At 38.4% G+C, this 17,179-nt stretch overlaps 1 protein-coding gene across 1 annotated transcript in view; it reads left to right on the top strand.

Moving 5' to 3' along the window:
• The window catches only part of LOC124799028 (damage-control phosphatase ARMT1-like), a 67,587-nt gene extending 57,501 nt beyond the window's left edge, over nt 1-10,086 (top strand). Inside the window, exon 6 of the mRNA XM_047262564.1 lies at nt 9,347-10,086. Within this exon, the coding sequence (XP_047118520.1) occupies nt 9,347-9,927 (581 nt within the window). The 3' untranslated portion in view covers nt 9,928-10,086. The remainder of the gene's footprint in view (nt 1-9,346) is intronic.
• The last annotated feature ends 7,093 nt before the right edge of the window (nt 10,087-17,179 follow it).

Genomic DNA, 17,179 nt, shown 5'->3' with positions numbered 1-17,179 from the left:
CATATGCAATATTCTGGGATACATCAGCACATCCAGGATTCAGTGTGATGGAAGGTTGATCATTGGAAATGTGAGGCATTTTGAATGTCTCATATAAGAGAGAATTTCATGTGGTATGTTGATATCTTCTGTTCCTGTGGATTTTCCATTATTAACTGAAAGAACCACAGGTTGTACAGAGTTTCAGGGAGAGCATAAGGGAACAATTGACAGGTATGGGGGAAAGAAATACAGTAGAAGAAGAAGAATGGGTAGCTTTGAGGAATGAAATAGTGAAGGCAGCAGAGAATCAAGTAGGTAAAAAGACGAGGGCTAGTAGAAATCCTTGGGTAACAGAAGAGATAGTGAATTTACTTGATGAAAGGAGAAAATACAAAAATGCAGCAAGTGAAGCAGGCAAAAAGGAATACAAACGTCTCAAAAATGAGATCGACAGGAAGTGCAAAATGGCTAAGCAGGGTTGGCTAGAGGACAAATGTAAGGATGTAGAGGCTTATCTCACTAGGAGTAAGATAGATACTGCCTACAGGAAAATTAAAGAGACCTTTGAAGAAAAGAGAACCACTTGCATGAATATCAAGAGCTCAGATGGAAACCCAGTTCTAAGCAAAGAAGGGAAAGCAGAAAGGTGGAAGGAGTATATAGAGGGTCTATACAGGGGCGATGTTCTTGAGGACAATATTATGGAAATGGAAGAGGAGGTAGATGAAGATGAAATGGGAGATATGATACTGCGTGAAGAGTTTGACAGAGCACTGAAAGACCTAAGTCGAAACAAGGCCCCAGGAGTAGACAACATTCCATTAGAACTACTGCCAGCCTTGGGAGAGCCAGGCCTAACAAAACTCTACCATCTGGCGAGTAAGATGTATGAGACAGGCGAAATTCCCTCAGACTTAAAGAAGAATGTAGTAATTCCAATCCCAAAGAAAGCAGGTGTTGACAGATGTGAAAATTACCAAACTATCAGTTTAATAAGTCACAGCTGCAAAATACTAACGCGAATTCTTTACAGAAGAATGGAAAAACTGGTAGAAGCTGGCCTCGGGGAAGATCAGTTTGGATTCCGTAGAAATGTTGGAACACGTGAGGCAATACTGACCCTACGACTTATCTTAGAAGCTAGATTAAGAAAAGGCAAACCTACGTTTCTAGCATATGTAGACTTAGAGAAAGCTTTTGACAATGTTGACTGGAATACTCTCTTTCAAATTCTGAAAGTGGCAGGGGTAAAATACAGGGAGTGAAAGGCTATTTACATTTTGTACAAAAACCAGATGGCAATTATAAGAGTCGAGGGACATGAAAGGGAAGCAGTGGTTGGGAAGGGAGTGAGACAGTGTTGTAGCCTCTCCCCGATGCTATTCAATCTGTATATTGAGCAAGCAGTAAAGGAAACAAAAGAAAAGTTCGGAGTAGGTATTAAAATCCATGGGGAAGAAATAAAAACTTTGAGGTTCGCCGATGACATTGTAATTCTGTCAGAGACAGCAAAGGACTTGGAAGAGCAGTTGAATGGAATGGACAGTGTCTTGAAAGGAGGGTATAAGATGAACATCAACAAAAGCAAAACGAGGATAGTGGAATGTGGTCGAATTAAATCGGGTGATGCTGAGGGAATTAGATTAGGTAATGAGACACTTAAAGTAGTAAAGGAGTTTTGCTATTTAGGGAGCAAAATAACTGATGATGGTCGAAGTAGAGAGGATATAAAATGTAGACTGGCAGTGGCAAGGAAAAATGTTTCTGAAGAAGAGAAATTTGTTAACATCGAGTATAGATTTCAGTGTCAGGAAGTCGTTTCTGAAAGTATTTGTATGGAGTGTAGCCATGTATGGAAGTGAAACATGGGCAATAAATAGTTTAGACAAGAAGAGAATAGAAGCTTTCGAACTGTGGTGCTACAGAAGAATGCTGAAGATTAGATGGGTAGATCACATAACTAACGAGGAGGTATTGAATAGAATTGGAGAGAAGAGGAGTTTGTGGCACAACTTGACTAGAAGAAGGGATCGGTTGGTAGGACATGTTCTGAGGCATCAAGGGATCACCAATTTGGTACTGGAGGGCAGCGTGGAGGGTAAAAATCATAGAGGGAGACTAAGAGATGAATACACTAAGAGCAGATTCAGAAGGATGTAGGCTGCAGTAGGTACTGGGAGATGAAGAAACTTGCACAGGATAGAGTAGCATGGAGAGCTGCATCAAACCAGTCTCAGGACTGAAGACGACAACAACACAACAACATACTATGAAGAGCTGTATGAATGAGTTTCGATGAGGAAACAAAGTGTTTCTGGACACTTGTTCCTGTAATACATTTTCTTCTTCTGTGTATGTGGAATGTATCCTGAAATTTTGGCTGTATTTTTTTTTTTATACTTCATTCCCCTACTAGGCAGCTTCACCTTGGAAAACACATTCATATGTTATAACAATTTGGGATTCCCTTGTCTGGTGAAAAGAGAAGAAAATATTTGATGGTCCAGAACTTTACAATGATATGGCAAGGATGTCACTCAAGGTCCAGTGTGTGAACAGCCATAATTGGACAGGATGAGATGTGTTTACAGTTCTGTTGCTCTCTGGTGAGTAGGTTTTTGTCTTTTCTGCATAGTTGGTGGTAGTTCATGGCATGGTAATATGTGCTATAGATGTAAATTTAACCAGAGATTCTTAAAAAAAGGTTAAATTTGTGTTGTTAATAGGAAATCAATAGTCCCCAGTCTTGTGTAAAGCTGAATAGCAACATAGCTCATGTTCGGGAAAGGACTATCATAATAAAGATGGATAGAGCTGTACTTTCCATCATTGCAGAGGGTAGCTGCTTGTCATTTACTTTTGAGGAGACAAATGTATTCCCTGTCTTTCCCTTTTCTTTCTATTCTGTGTGCAAGAACACTGGTTATTTATCTTTAAGTTGTTTCCCTAGCAGAAATCTGAATTTAGGCAATACATTGTAGCTAATGAAGTTTTCAGTCTCTTTTTATGCATAGTGACAGTTCATCACCTCTACTTCTCAATTTTATGTAAATAATGTTCAGAATATTTCCTTAAGCTGCCCTGTTTCATATTTTAGTGCTCAGGATTCTATACTTCCTTCCGAAGTCATTCCCTTACAGATATTGACCAATACTTGATTAAGAAAACACTCTTGATTTCTTTGTAAGTTTTTCATTGTTGGCTGTTTCAGAAGCCCAGAGGGCCCTATCCCTTGTATTTAAGCTGTGATAAATTTAATCTTTTGTTGATCATTCCTTGTCTGGGGCCGCACACCCCTAAACCCTCTTATGAATACGACCAGGTATGGTGGCTTTTTCTATGGCTGTCTCATACATCTTGCTCACCAGATGGTAGAGTTTTGTCAGGACTGGCTCTCCCAAGGCTATCAGTAGTTCTAATGGAATGTTGTCTACTCCTGGGGCCTTGTTTTGACTTAGGTCTTTCAGTGCTCTGTCAAATTCTTCATGCAGTGTGGTAGCTCCCGTTTAATCTTCATCTACATCCTCTTTCATTTCCATAATATTGTCCACAAGTACATCACCCTTCCACCTTTCTGCTTTCCCTTCTTTGCTTAGAACTGGGTTTCCATCTGAGCTCTTGATATTCATACAAGTGGTTCTTCTTTTTCCAAAAGTCTCTTTAATTTTCCTGTAGGCAGTATCTATCTTACCTCTAGTGAGATATGCCTCTACATCCTTACATTTGTCCTCTAGCCATCCCTGCTTAGCCATTTTGCACTTCCTGTCGATCTCATTTTTGAGACGTTTGTATTCCTTTTTGCCTGCTTCATTTACTGCATTTTTGTATTTTCTCCTTTCATATATTAAATTTAATATATCTTCTGTTACCCGAGGACTTCTACTAGCCCTCGTCTTTTTACCTACTTGATCCTCTGTTGCTTTCACTATTTCGTCCCCCAAAGCAACCCATTCTTCTTCTACTGTATTTCTTTCCCCCGTTCCTGTCAATTGTTCCCTAATGCTCTCCCTGAAACTCTCTGCAATCCCTGGTTCTGTAAGTTATCCAGGTCCCATGTCCTTAAATTCCCACCTTTTTGCAGTTTCTTCTGTTTTAATCTGCAGTTCATAACCAATAGATTGTGGTCAGAGTCCACAGCTGCCCCTGGAAATGTCTTACAATTTAAAACCTGGTTCCTAAATCTCTGTTTTACCATTATATAATCTATCTAAAACCTCCCAGTATCTCCAGGCCTCTTCCATGTGTACAACCTTCTTTCATGATTCTTGAACCAAGTGTTAGCTATGATTAAGTTACACTCTCTGCAAAATTCTACCAGGCGACTTCCTCTTTCATTTCTTACCTCCATTTCATATTCACCTACTACATTTCCTTCTCTTCCTTTTCCTACTATCGAATTCCAGTCACCCATGACTGTTAAATTTTAGTCTCCCTTCACTATCTGAATAATTTCTTTTATCTCATCATACATTTCATCAATCTCTTCGTCATCTGTGGAGCTAGTTGGCATATAAACTTGTACTACTGTGTTAGGCATGGGCTTTGTGTCTATCTTGGCCACAATAATGCATTCACTATGCTGTTTGTAGTGGCTTACCCGCATTCTTATTTTTTTTATTCAGTATTAAACCTACTCCTGCATTACCCCTATTTGATTTCGTATTTATAACCCTGTATTCACCTGACCAGAAGTCTTGTTCCTCCTGCCACCGAACTTCAGTAATTCCCACTATATCTAACTTTAACCTATCTGTTTCCCTTTTTAAATTTTCTAACCTACCTGCCCGATTAAGGGATCTGACATTCGACGCTCCAATCCGTAGAACGCCAGTTTTCTTTCTCCTGATAACGATGTCCTCCTGAGCAGTCCCCGACTGGAGATCCAAATGGGAGACTATTTTACCTCCGGAGTATTTTACCCCAGGGGACGCCATCATCATTTAACCATACAGTAAAGCTGCATGTCCTCAGGAAAATTTTGTGGCTGTAATTTCCCCTTGCTTTCAGCCGTTCACAGTACCAGCACAGCAAGGCCATTTTGGTTAGTGTTACAAGGCCAGATCAGTCAATCATCCAGACTGTTGCCCCTGCAACTACTGAAAAGGCTGCTGCCCCTCTTCAGGAACCACACGTTTGTCTGACCTCTCAACAGATACCCCTCTGTTGTGGTTGTTGCACCTACAGTACTGCTATCTGTGACACTGAGGTATGCAAGCCTCCCCACCAACGGCATGGGGGGGGGGGGGGGATCTATTTGGGTATGCATGCATATGTAGTGTTTTTTGTCAGTATAGCAGAATGCAGGTGGCCATTATTGTTTGTGGAGTAGCATCACTTTGTGCAGTCTTCCTGGTCCTTTTTCTTGGACTGCATTTGCAAGGTGTGTCAGTTCTTACATTAAATGTTAGCAGTGATAGAAGCAATTCGTAGTACACCACACTGTCACTGTTCCACCAGATGTATAACATTGCCTTTTGTGGATGTGCACAGATCCTTGTATGGGGAATCACTTTTTTGTTTGGGCTCAGCTGTTTCTTTCTTTTCCTTGTATTAGCATAAAGACACCATTTCTCGTCACCAGTAACAGTATAGGATAGGAATGGTTGGTGATGATGTTCATGAAACAATTGATGATGAGGAAGCAGAGATGCACATATGGCCACCCACTGATTTTTCTGATTTTGTACCCGATGTTTGAACCATCTCCACTGCATGTAGATGTTGCTCAGTAATGGAATTCTTGCAGTTAATCACATTTGTCAGTTCTGAAGTACAGTGAACTGTGTCTGTGGTCCTCTAGGGACTTGGCATGTAGTTATTCCTTGGAAATGTCTTGATTGCTAAATACTTTATTTATTAGGCATTTTGAGTAATCATTATCTCGTAAGTGTGGCCAAAATTAACACAACAGACAAAATTTAAAAGTGTGCATAGCTTCCCTTCTCGTTAAAAAACATAGTTTCTCCTTATCAACAGTCTGATTAAGCACAGTTTCTTCCATTTGACCAATGAAGTCATTCATTTTTAAGGGTTGCGACCATTCAGACTAGGCGCGTAGTAATTCCTTGGAAACATCTTCATTGCTAAAAATTTTATTTATGATGCATTTTGAGTAATCATCAGCAGATAACTGTTGCTAAAATTAACACAAAAGGCAAAATTTAAGATGAACTTTCATAAAAGCATGGATAGCTTTCCTTCTTATTAAAAACCACAGTTTCACCTTTTCAACTGCCTGACTAGGCAAAATTTCTTCCATTTCACTGATGAAGTCATCCATTTTTGGTGTGTGACCACTGAGACCTGGCACATGATAATTCCTTGGAAATGCCTTGATCAGTAAATTACTTATGATGTGTTTTGGGTAATCATCACCATTCGGACTGGCATGCGGTAATTACTTGGAAATATCTTGATCGCTAAATACTTTATTTAGGATGCATTTTGAGTAATTATCTTCAGATAGGGTCTGTGGCCCCTTACCAGATAGGATTAAGAGGAGATAAGAGAAGATTCAAAGAAAAGCACAGTATTTAGGAATGACTTAATGAGTTCATTTAGTAAACAAAGGGGGTCATAGAGATTCTCAGAAAACACTAGAACCAGCAGCTACAACAGAGGTATTTTGCTTCATTGAGATATTTGCTGTTCAAATTTGGAGAGCAGCAGTATCTACAACAGTAGTGTTGTCCATCACTGAGATGTTTAATGCTAAAACTCTTTAAGAGCTTTTGAACGAAGAAAAGACAAGCAATTTGCTACTTCCTCCCACATTATCTTGTGAAGTGTCTGTGGCATTGAAAATGAGAGAAATTGCATCTCGTATAGAGGCTTGCTTACTGTCATTCTTTCTTCATGAATAGAACAGGAATGTAGGGAAATGATGGTGGCACCTGAATTACCCTCTGCTGCACACTGTGAGATGGCTTGTGGAATAATGCTTGTAGGTATAGACATACTGATACAACTGTAAAGAGTAGAAGGGTGTGGTCACAAAGAAAGGATTAAAAATACTCATAACATAAAATAAAATAGAATGAAAAGGAAATAAGAAAAGGATCAACAATGATGTAAATAACTGTTTAATGTGTCTGATGAGAAAATAAAAGTGGTCATCAAATAACTGGAGTAATCTGGACAAGCAAGAAGTTTCTGCATGAAGAGATTTGATCTAGACCATTGTTGCTGAGCAGTTAGACAAAAGGTTTGCCTTTATTATGTTGTCAGTTGGTGAATGTGTGAAATTTTAGCTTTTGAGCTTGTCATGTTGAGCAGTGTATATGGTTGTGTCACTTTGGTTTTACTGGCAATTTATTTTCGACATTTACTTTTTAATAGCTAATTAAAGGAAACTGTTCCACTAAAATACGAGGGCGGTTCAGAAAGTAACCTCCGATTGGTCACAGTGTGGGTTGTGGGGGGAGTAGCGACGCCATCTGTGCGTTCACGCACTCAACAGGTCAGTCGGCATCAAGCCGTGGTCGAGTGAACGTCGTACCTGCGCTAGTTTAGTTTTTGTGGCAGTTTGAAATGTGTGCTGCAATAGAAAACCCCGCCAAATGTGAAGTGCGTGCTGTCATAAGGTTTTTTACAGCCAAAGGATATTCTGCAGCAGCTATTCATCATGAGCTTTGTGCCGTGTACGGACCAAGAGTTATGAGTGAAGGAGTTGTCCGTGAATGGGTACGTTTATTTAAAAGTGGACGAGAAAACGTTCATGATGAAGAGAGGAGTGGTAGACCATCATTGGTGACTGACGAACTCGTTCAGAAAGTTGATGCAAAAGTTCGTGAAAATTGACGTTTCTCAATGTCGGAGTTGTCTACTGGTTTTCCACAGATTTCTAAGACTCTCTTGTACGAGATAGTGACAGCAAGATTGGGTTACCATAAGTTCTGTGCACGATGGGTGCCCAAAATTCTTACCGACCACCACAAAACTCAAAGAATGGCCTCTGCATTAGACTTTCTGTCACGTTATGAGGACGAAGGAGAACCATTGTTAAACAGAATCGTGACCGGTGACGAAACCTGGATTAAGTACGTGAACCCTGAGACAAAAGAACAATCAAAGATGTGGGCACATTCAAATTCGCCTACCAAACCAAGAAAAGCCTCGCAAGATTTTTCTGCCAGAAAACTGATGGCAACGGTGTTTTGGGATGCCAAAGGGGTGTTGTTGGTTGAATTCATGGAACGTGGTACGACCATTAATCAAGACGTGTACTGTGAAACAATAAAAAAGTTACGACGGGCTATACAGAACAAACGCCGTGGTATGCTGACTTCCGGTATCGTTTTTTTGCACGATAACGCCCGTCCTCACTCTGCTCGCAGAACAACGGCCCTTCTTGAGTCCTTCAAGTGGGACGTTATCAACCATCCACCTTACAGCCCAGACCTGGCGCCAAGTGATTATCACCTCTTCATGCTTTTGAAGAAATGGCCCGGGTCACAGCGGTTTGATGACGACGAAGAGCTCAAAGATGCGGTCACAGGCTGGCTCCAGGCACAAGCGGGTGATTTTTATGCAGAAGTAATTTCAAATCTTGTGAAGAGATACGATAAGTGCCTCAATCGCTATGAAGACTATGTAGAAAAATAGTGCAAAGATGTAGTTGTAAGATGTATATATTAAAATATTTTTATTTAACTTGGTGTATTTTTTTAAATCAACCGGAGGTTACTTTCTGAACGGCCCTCGTATATTATGTTCTGCTATGCCTTATCATACTAATTACATATCTGCCTTCTTAACTGCTTTGTAATGACTGATGTCGGTGAGATACAAAAACTACCATAATTACTAGAAGGAATTGAAGAAATGAATGTTAGGTTATGAACTTGCTCATCAAATTCAAAATATGTGCTGGGTAGGGGCAAGAACCCGGATTTTTGTGTTTCATGGAAAACACCCCTATTTGCTATGTGAGAGCACACTACACAACCCCATTTGAAGCTGCAGAATAAGTTTCTTTTTAGATCTAGCATGTAATTTATATGGAACTTATCACAAAAGTCATCCTATTTGAATGTGTGTTTCCTTTTTTCTTTCCTTTTTAGTATAAACTAATGGCGTACCAACCTCTTGAATTCCTTACTTCAAAGCTAGTAGAAGCATTAAAATGCAATTATATGAATTTAAATTTTTTTGCTTGATAAAAATAAAAATGGAATTCCTATTATTATGAATTGTTTGTCAGTTGTTTCAAAGGCTACAGAATATGTAAGAGTTACAGACCTTTACTGATACTCTAACGTGACTTGTCTTAGTAGTAAATTTTAGTACAGGTGTTATATTGATGTGATAAGTATTTGTTAGGAGTCTTTTTATGTTTTTCTCATGAATTTTAATTTTGTTTCAGACATTGTACTGGATAATGCAGCTTATGAGCTGTTCACAGATTTCTGCCTTGCAGACTACCTGATCACTGCATCACTCGCTAGCAAAGTACGCTTTTATGTGAAGGCTATGCCATGGTATGTTTCAGATACAGTGGTGAATGACTTTCACTGGGTTATAAAAACCTTGATCCTTCATGATTCAAAAAATGTATCTGATTTAGCATCAAGATGGAAGAAATATTTGGATAGTGGGAAGTGGGTAATAGAAGTTAAAGATTTCTGGACTTTGCCCTATGGTTACAATAAGATGCAAGAAATACGACCAGAACTGTATGCACAACTATCACAAGCTCAGCTAGTTATTTTTAAAGGAGATCTTAACTACCGTAAACTTGTTGGAGATATTAACTGGCCTCCAACAGAGACATTTTGCAATGCACTTCAAGGCTTCAATCCTACAAATGTTATAACATTACGCACTATAAAAGCAGATACAATATGTGGTTTGAAACCTGGACAGGCAGAAGACACAGCAGCAAAAAATGGTGATTGGCTGATAACAGGAAAGTATGCAGTTATTCAGTTCTGTGGTAAAGCTTGAACTCTTAATCTGTTTTATTACTTGTTAACTATGGTCTTGTCTGTGATATGGCTCTGAGAATTTTTATATTCTGTAAGAGCTTTAATTTTGTATCTTTTTGGGTACTGGCTGAATTTATTTAGTATAGTATTCTTGAATAAAGTATATTGATTCATGTGAGAGTGAATACTTTCTTCTGTTAATATAAGAATCCTATTATAGCGAATATACAGTCAACAAATGTAGGGGCATGTCTAACTTACATCAGGTGTTACATAATTATGAATTCCACATTATGACCAATATTAAAAATTACAGGACCTAGAGAAAGAAAGAAATTAAATGTTGTAAGTTAATTTACATAATCCTTTTTATCACCTTGTGCTGTTTCCTTTTATACAGATTTTATTTTTCTTCAGCACTTTATGGTGTCATATCTTGTTCTGTTAATATGGCACCCTTTTAACATAGATGATTTTATAAGGTATGCAAGTTATCCCTGAAATAAGTTCTTGGACTGTAAATATATCTGGAAATTCCACAGTTCCTCTGTATAATCTTCTCAGCTTCAGTTACACTGCTTGGGTTTACTAGGTCACTATGTTTAGCACTATTAAAGTAAGATTTCAGTTTGAATGTTAGTAATGCCTCCTATGCTGTTGGGAGTATCTGTGCACTGCAGATAAACCCTCCCCCCTTTTTCTTCCCAACTACTGGTTGCCTGTCCTCACTTTTTAAGATTTTAACTGAACATTGAGTCACTTCTGAAGCATACAAGAGACACTTAAAATATTCATAAATTACAAACGTAATTGAAAACTCTCTCTCTTATTGCATTCCTCTTAACCCCAGGGAAAATTACCCTCTCAGAGTTAAAACCTTCTATTATCATTACGTGCACTAGTTACTTCCATCAGTTTTGTAGCAGTTGATTACTGACTGCCTCTTGTGTTATCTACATGTGTGAACAAATTATTATATTGCTGTTACACCATAATGTTTAGTCTTAATTTTATTAATTAGGGAAGAGAGTAGTCTAGACAGTTTTAAACCACCATTGTGTGTCTGATTTTCTTAAACTCATGGGGTGTATTTGATATTTTTCTTCAACACTGCATTGAGGGTGGCATGAGGCACATTTGCTATTGAATAATCTGTCAAAGAAAGATTCTAAGCATAATGTGGTGCTCTTTTACCTAGAAGGTATCTGTGCACCAGTTTCATCCCTATTGGTTTACAAAATAACACAATGGTTTCAAAAAATTTGAAACACGGTAATTTTTTCAAAGTAAATATTCACTTGAGTCTCCCTTGCACCGCTTCCATCATCTTTGTTTCTGTAAATTCTCACAACAGATTCATCCCTCCCATCCTGGGCTCTTCCGTTACATTCCCCAACCTATCCGACATTCCTCCCCAAGAAAGTAATAGTTGTGAAAGCTAGGATAGTTTAAATGTGTACCAGTATAGCAGTACTAAAAATTTTGCCTTCCAAATGTATCGACCGAAGTTAGATGTAAGAATGTAAGCTCTATTTAAACATACGTTCTGGTGAGCACTACTAATTTCAGCTTTTTAAGTCATTATCAAATGCATCCAAATGGTAGACTTCACCAATAGTATTGAACAGAATACAGGAATTACCAACTCCCAGCCATGCATGCCCTAGTGGGGAAGCCAATTCTTTGTATGCACTTAATATTGGTTTACAGAGGTGAAACCATTTATGCTTCATAAAAGAAATTTTGCAACTGGACCTTACATTCTTACTTGTTTAAGTTCACTGCAGAAAAAGAAAATTATTTAAAGATATGTGTTCCAGTAAACAAGTGCTATACTAGAAACACATAGGTTTTGGGTTCAGTCAGCCTGAGGGTTTTTTCTGTCTGTTACTTTTTCTTTTATCTGTAGCAATTATTTGTGAATTGCATAGTCAAACGGCATTGTTAAACTATATTCCCATCTGTAGCTGGCTGGTAAGTCTGTTCAGATGGCAGAGGAAGGCATGGGCATGCCATCACCAATAGGGCCATGCCAAATAAAGCACCATACCACATAAAGCATTGTGGTGTTCAGAGCAACTTTCAAAATTTACAGTTATCAGCAGTTTAAACTGTTCTTAGTCTTCATGTACCACAGTTATGGACATAATATTATCATGTATTTGTCTCAGGAAGATAGAAAGCAAATGGCAGAACAGCACTGAAGTAATATGTGGAGTGTTTCATGGATTATTTCCTTTCACCTTAGTCTCTCTCTCTCTCTCTCTCTTTTGTACAAAAGTGTGAAATGCTTAGAGTCCAAAGTTAAGTATCTTTTGCCCACATGAAGATAATGCAGTAGTTTTCACAAGTTGTGTTTTATAGCTGTATATACATAGTAAACAAAGAAATTTTTTTAGTAGGTTCACCAGTTGGGAAAAAAGTAATTAAGAAAATTGATTTCCTTAAGAAAGTCAAGTTGTTTCTCATTAAAATCCAAAAATCTTTTGCATAAACGTACTGTAAATACTTTTATTAATTTAATATGAAAGTCAATGTTACGCATTTCATTTTTCTGTGATGTAAAATCAAACTATGGAAATTCCAGGTTGGAATATCAACAATACACAGAAAAGATAGAGTGCTAATTACCATAAAGATGACATATTAAGCTGCAGACAGGCACAATTTAAAGAAACTTACTCATTAGCTTTTGGCCACAGCCTTCATCAGAAAAAAAAGATAACACACATACATACACTCCCCCCCCCCCCCCCCCCCTCTCTCTCTCTCTCTCTCTCTCTCTCTCTCTCTCTCTCTCTCTCTCTCTCTCTCTCTCTCTCTCACTTACATTCACACAAGCAAACACAGCTCACGCAAGCATGACTGTCATCTCCAGCAGCTCGGAGCTGGTTCAAGCTGCTGGAGATGACGGTCATGCGTGTGTGAGGTATGCTTGCTTGTGTGAATGAATGTGTGTGTGTTTCTCTGTCTTTTCAGATGAAGGCTGTAACCGAAAAATAATGTGTAAGTGTCTTTTAATTGTGCCTATCTGCAATGTAATGTGGCATCTCGTGGTAAATAGGAATCTATTTTTCCTTACATTGTTTCTGTAATTTAAGGTTGATTTCCTGAAGAACACATAACTAATGAAATGTAGTGATAATTGATTCTGAATGTGCTGTTATGCATGCATTCCATTATCCTACCTTTCTTTATCAGTATAAGATTGGTACTTTCCTTTCTTTATCAGTATAATGTTGGTGCTTTGAGGTTTATAATTCAAACAGCAACCAACCACAAGTATGGTTTAAAAAGATTCATTTGAATTAAACCATGACTGGTTTTGTTTTTCTCATGTATCCATCTTTCAGATGGTTGTTACAGGATTCCTTGCTTTCTTGCTTAAATCCTTTTGACCTCTGTCAGAACATGTTGATGGGAGTCGAAAGAATGGCTTCTGTAGTAGATATTACCAAATAGTGAATAAAAAACTTCCTGTCTATCTTACTGCAGCAAACTAATAACAAACACAGAACAAGGCCCCAGCAAGAAAACAGCAAAATCTGTGACAACTTTGAAAATGGATTTGTATGAAATCCGAAACAGATTGTAGTTTGATTCAGATAAATCTTTTTAAACTGTACATGTGGTTGGTTGCCATTTCAGTTATAAACCTCATATTATTGCAGTCACATTTCTCAAAATGTCAATTTTCAGTAAAAAAAAGTTGGTACTTACTGTAATGCTCTAGAATTTGTTGGTTTTAGAGTTTTCAATATTTATTTATAGCCAGGACATTTGTACTTGTATTCATATTTTCCACTTTCATGTTTACCTTTCTTACATAGATTTCATTTTCCAAATAAGCCCTATTGAATTAGTCAGCCTTGCTTTATAACAGTGGATGGCACTCTAATATGAATTACATTTCAGCATAATATATTGCGACATTTTCTTCTTCATTTATCTACTGTCGCACACTGTTATGAAAATCTGATAGCATGAATGGTTATTTCGTTACTCAGTATTTCATTTAAGATAAAGCAGAGTTCATTGAACATTAATTAGCAATTAAAATATTGTAATCTAGTTCTATGTTTCACAAATTTTATAAAAATATGCCTATATTGACACAAATATGCCAAAATTATGTCACTGTGTGTCAAGTATGTGAATAAAATACTTGAAACTCAACAGGAGGGAGGATCTAAATATTCAGTTTTAGTAAATTCTATCTACTCCATTGTAACACCACAAATTATTTGTGTTAATTTCTTGCTTAAGTTCTTTTGACCTCTGTCAGAACATGTTGAGAGGGGTCAAAAGACTAAATCTCTAGTAAATATTACCAAATAGTGAATAAAATCGTCCTGCTTGGAGGCAAACGGGTTTCCACAACTAAACTATCTTGTTTTATTATTCACTTTCTATCAAAGTTCCAATATTGAACATTTATTATCCTGGAATCTAAAAACTGTGATTATTAATAATCAGATATGCTGTTTCTCTTATCACAGAATATGTAAAAAGTCATAGTTCTGTAACGAATTTTCACTGTCATTGTGAGTGACTGTATTATGCTTCATTCTTCAGCAACATTAAAGTAATTATCAGCAAATATTATTGCTTTAATCAGTCCACAAACATGAATTAAATTTTTTCATGTTTGAATCATGGAAGAAAACCTTATATATTTGCTGTGTAACAGCACAAGAAATATGTAGATTAGTATGTCAGATCAATAAAAATATAAGTAACAGTACTGATCAGCTGATTGGTTTACAGTAACTGCTGCACCAACACTTGCATCTGGTTAGTTGTAACTCAGGAATGCCCTAAGAAATCTAGCCTTGGAACAGTTGCAGATGATACAAACAGAAAGAAGTGTAAGAGATTCAAGTCATGAACTGAACAATAAAACGAAGAATGTATTTGAGGGAATCTACTCCTGATTCATTACTGTTAAGCTGAGTCTCACGATAAATCTCAGCACATCTATGAAGACAATGTTGTTGTTTCCCCCCCCCCCCCCCCCTCCCTAGCACTCACACACATGCATTGTAATGCTGTAATATTTATTAAGACTTCTTCTTACATTAGCTATGCACCTAGTTGTAGCCTATACAGTTATATTTAATGTTGACTCTGAACAAGATGCCTTAAATAAGTGTCACAGCATAAATGGAAAAAATATTGCCTTCAGCCAACAAATTTATATTTGCAGTGCGCGCTATGGAGATGATGTGAGTGTATCAAGTTTCTTACATAACATTCTCCTTAGGCTGATGTAGGACTCCTGTGTGGTTTTTACTCAGTGATAGTGTGGAAGCTGTCATATAAACATCACATCCATGACCTGTGAAAAATTCAATTTCCATACCCTTTTATAAGGAGGATTATGTAGGGGAAACAGGTATGTCAAGGTGTATAAAGACAATGTATTTCCCCTTGTTGAACATATCAATACTGAATGATATTGTTATCAAACTGATATTGAGCTCAGAATGAAAGAGGACGAAGTTCACGAAACTCTGGGAGAACTCTGCAGAGCAGTTCCTGATGGCTGATTCCTTGTATAAGGGGAAGCGAAATAGGACTGAAGCTGAGGTCTTTTCCCAGTGAAAATTGTACCACGTAAAAGAAAACTGCTCCATCTGGAAGTTGAAGGACAGTGTAGTGATTTCAGGTTTGAAAGTAGCAAATGTAAAGTGGCATTTAAGAGTGGGCAGGTGCATCAGGCTGTAACATCTTAACTCAGTGTGATTATTTATCATTGTATAAGACATTGTAATAACTTGATTTGCGCATATTTTGTAAAAAATTTTAGTTGTGTGAAAGCACAAATAGAGTATATGGTGAAAAAATAAAAATGTTAGGGAAATGGGTTAATATATGAAAGAAGGGAGGGATGACGGGGTAGCAGTAGATTCACTTCTTTCCTTGTTACTTGCTGTACAAAACTCATCAGATTGTACGGGCAGCCCATATCTATTGATCACCTTGCAGAGTGTGTAGAAGGATATGAGGCGGCTGACTTTTTCATCTCTGAAACACAATATCTTTATGATTTGAAAAGTAAAAACTAACTATACCTTTATATGTTTTGACAGTTCTTTCCAGATTACAGGGTAGCATATCTCATGAATAATTTTTTTATCATCCAACCTGGAACAGAAACTGAGATGAGATATGCAATATACGTGAGGGGCTTGGGCATTTCTTAGTCTCAGGGGTTGCAATCCACATTTTAATCACTGACATTGTGTTCACTTTTATGGTCTTATTCTCGTATTGTTCTAGCCCAACAACACTGTAATTTGTTGCTCTAGCAATACAAGCACAAGGAAGACAGGTGCACAAATGAAACAAGTTACAAAACAATTAACAACACACAAGTGGCGGTGGGACCTTGCAATCTGGCCTACATAGACATTAGTTCCTAAAGGAGATGCAGCCATCCATGCATTTGCTGTTATACTAGCAGCCTGGGTGGCCTCTAGTGGCTGAGTCAAGCACAAACTTCACAGACGAACAATGAAGTGGTGCACACACAAAATTGGTATTTACAGCACGTATCTTCCTTTGCCATGTGGTAGGATAGGTGATGCTGGTGTACCTTCCATATCCATAACTGAGTCCAACACCAAGCAAGGAGATTGCTGTGAAAGCAGTGAACCAGGCGGCAACTAATGCGATGGAGGCGGCTGCAGTGGAGGCATCGGCCGTGACATTGCAGTAGCCGGGGTCCCCCTGTGGCTCCTGACAGCTGAAGGGGGCACCCACAGCAGAGGACACAGTTGTGACAATAACAGAAGTGGCGTCAGAGAATGCGAGGGCAGCACTGGCTGTGATGTGGGAGATGGCCGGCCAGATGGAGGCAGAGGGGCAGCAGAGTTGCATTTGGTACACAGCCACTTACGCGAGATCATAGCTGGTTGATGTGTTCCAACGCCCTCCCTTTAGCCATGTGGATGACAAGGGGGCATTGGCCACAGGTGCTCTTCATCAGCACCCATTTTGGCCAGCGGCTGAACCCGTGAGCCCAAATGGCTGTGCCAGGCCAGAAGCATTGCAGTGTCGGTGCTGGTGGATAGCCAGGTGTTGGCTGAATGGATGTAGCAGAGTCTTGGGCTAACGAGTACACAACACCTCTGCTGGTCTCTTTACCATCAATAGGAGTGAACCTATAAGAACTGAGGAACCAGTCAGGAATTACTTCCGGTGTCACATCCAAAATATATTTCCTCATCTGAGTCATAAATAATCATACTAATCATTCTGCTTCCTCA

The sequence above is a fragment of the Schistocerca piceifrons genome, chromosome 5, assembly GCF_021461385.2.
Source record: "Schistocerca piceifrons isolate TAMUIC-IGC-003096 chromosome 5, iqSchPice1.1, whole genome shotgun sequence".
NCBI classification, from domain to species: Eukaryota; Metazoa; Arthropoda; class Insecta; order Orthoptera; family Acrididae; genus Schistocerca; species Schistocerca piceifrons.
This window is presented reverse-complemented; position numbering and strand designations above follow the sequence as displayed.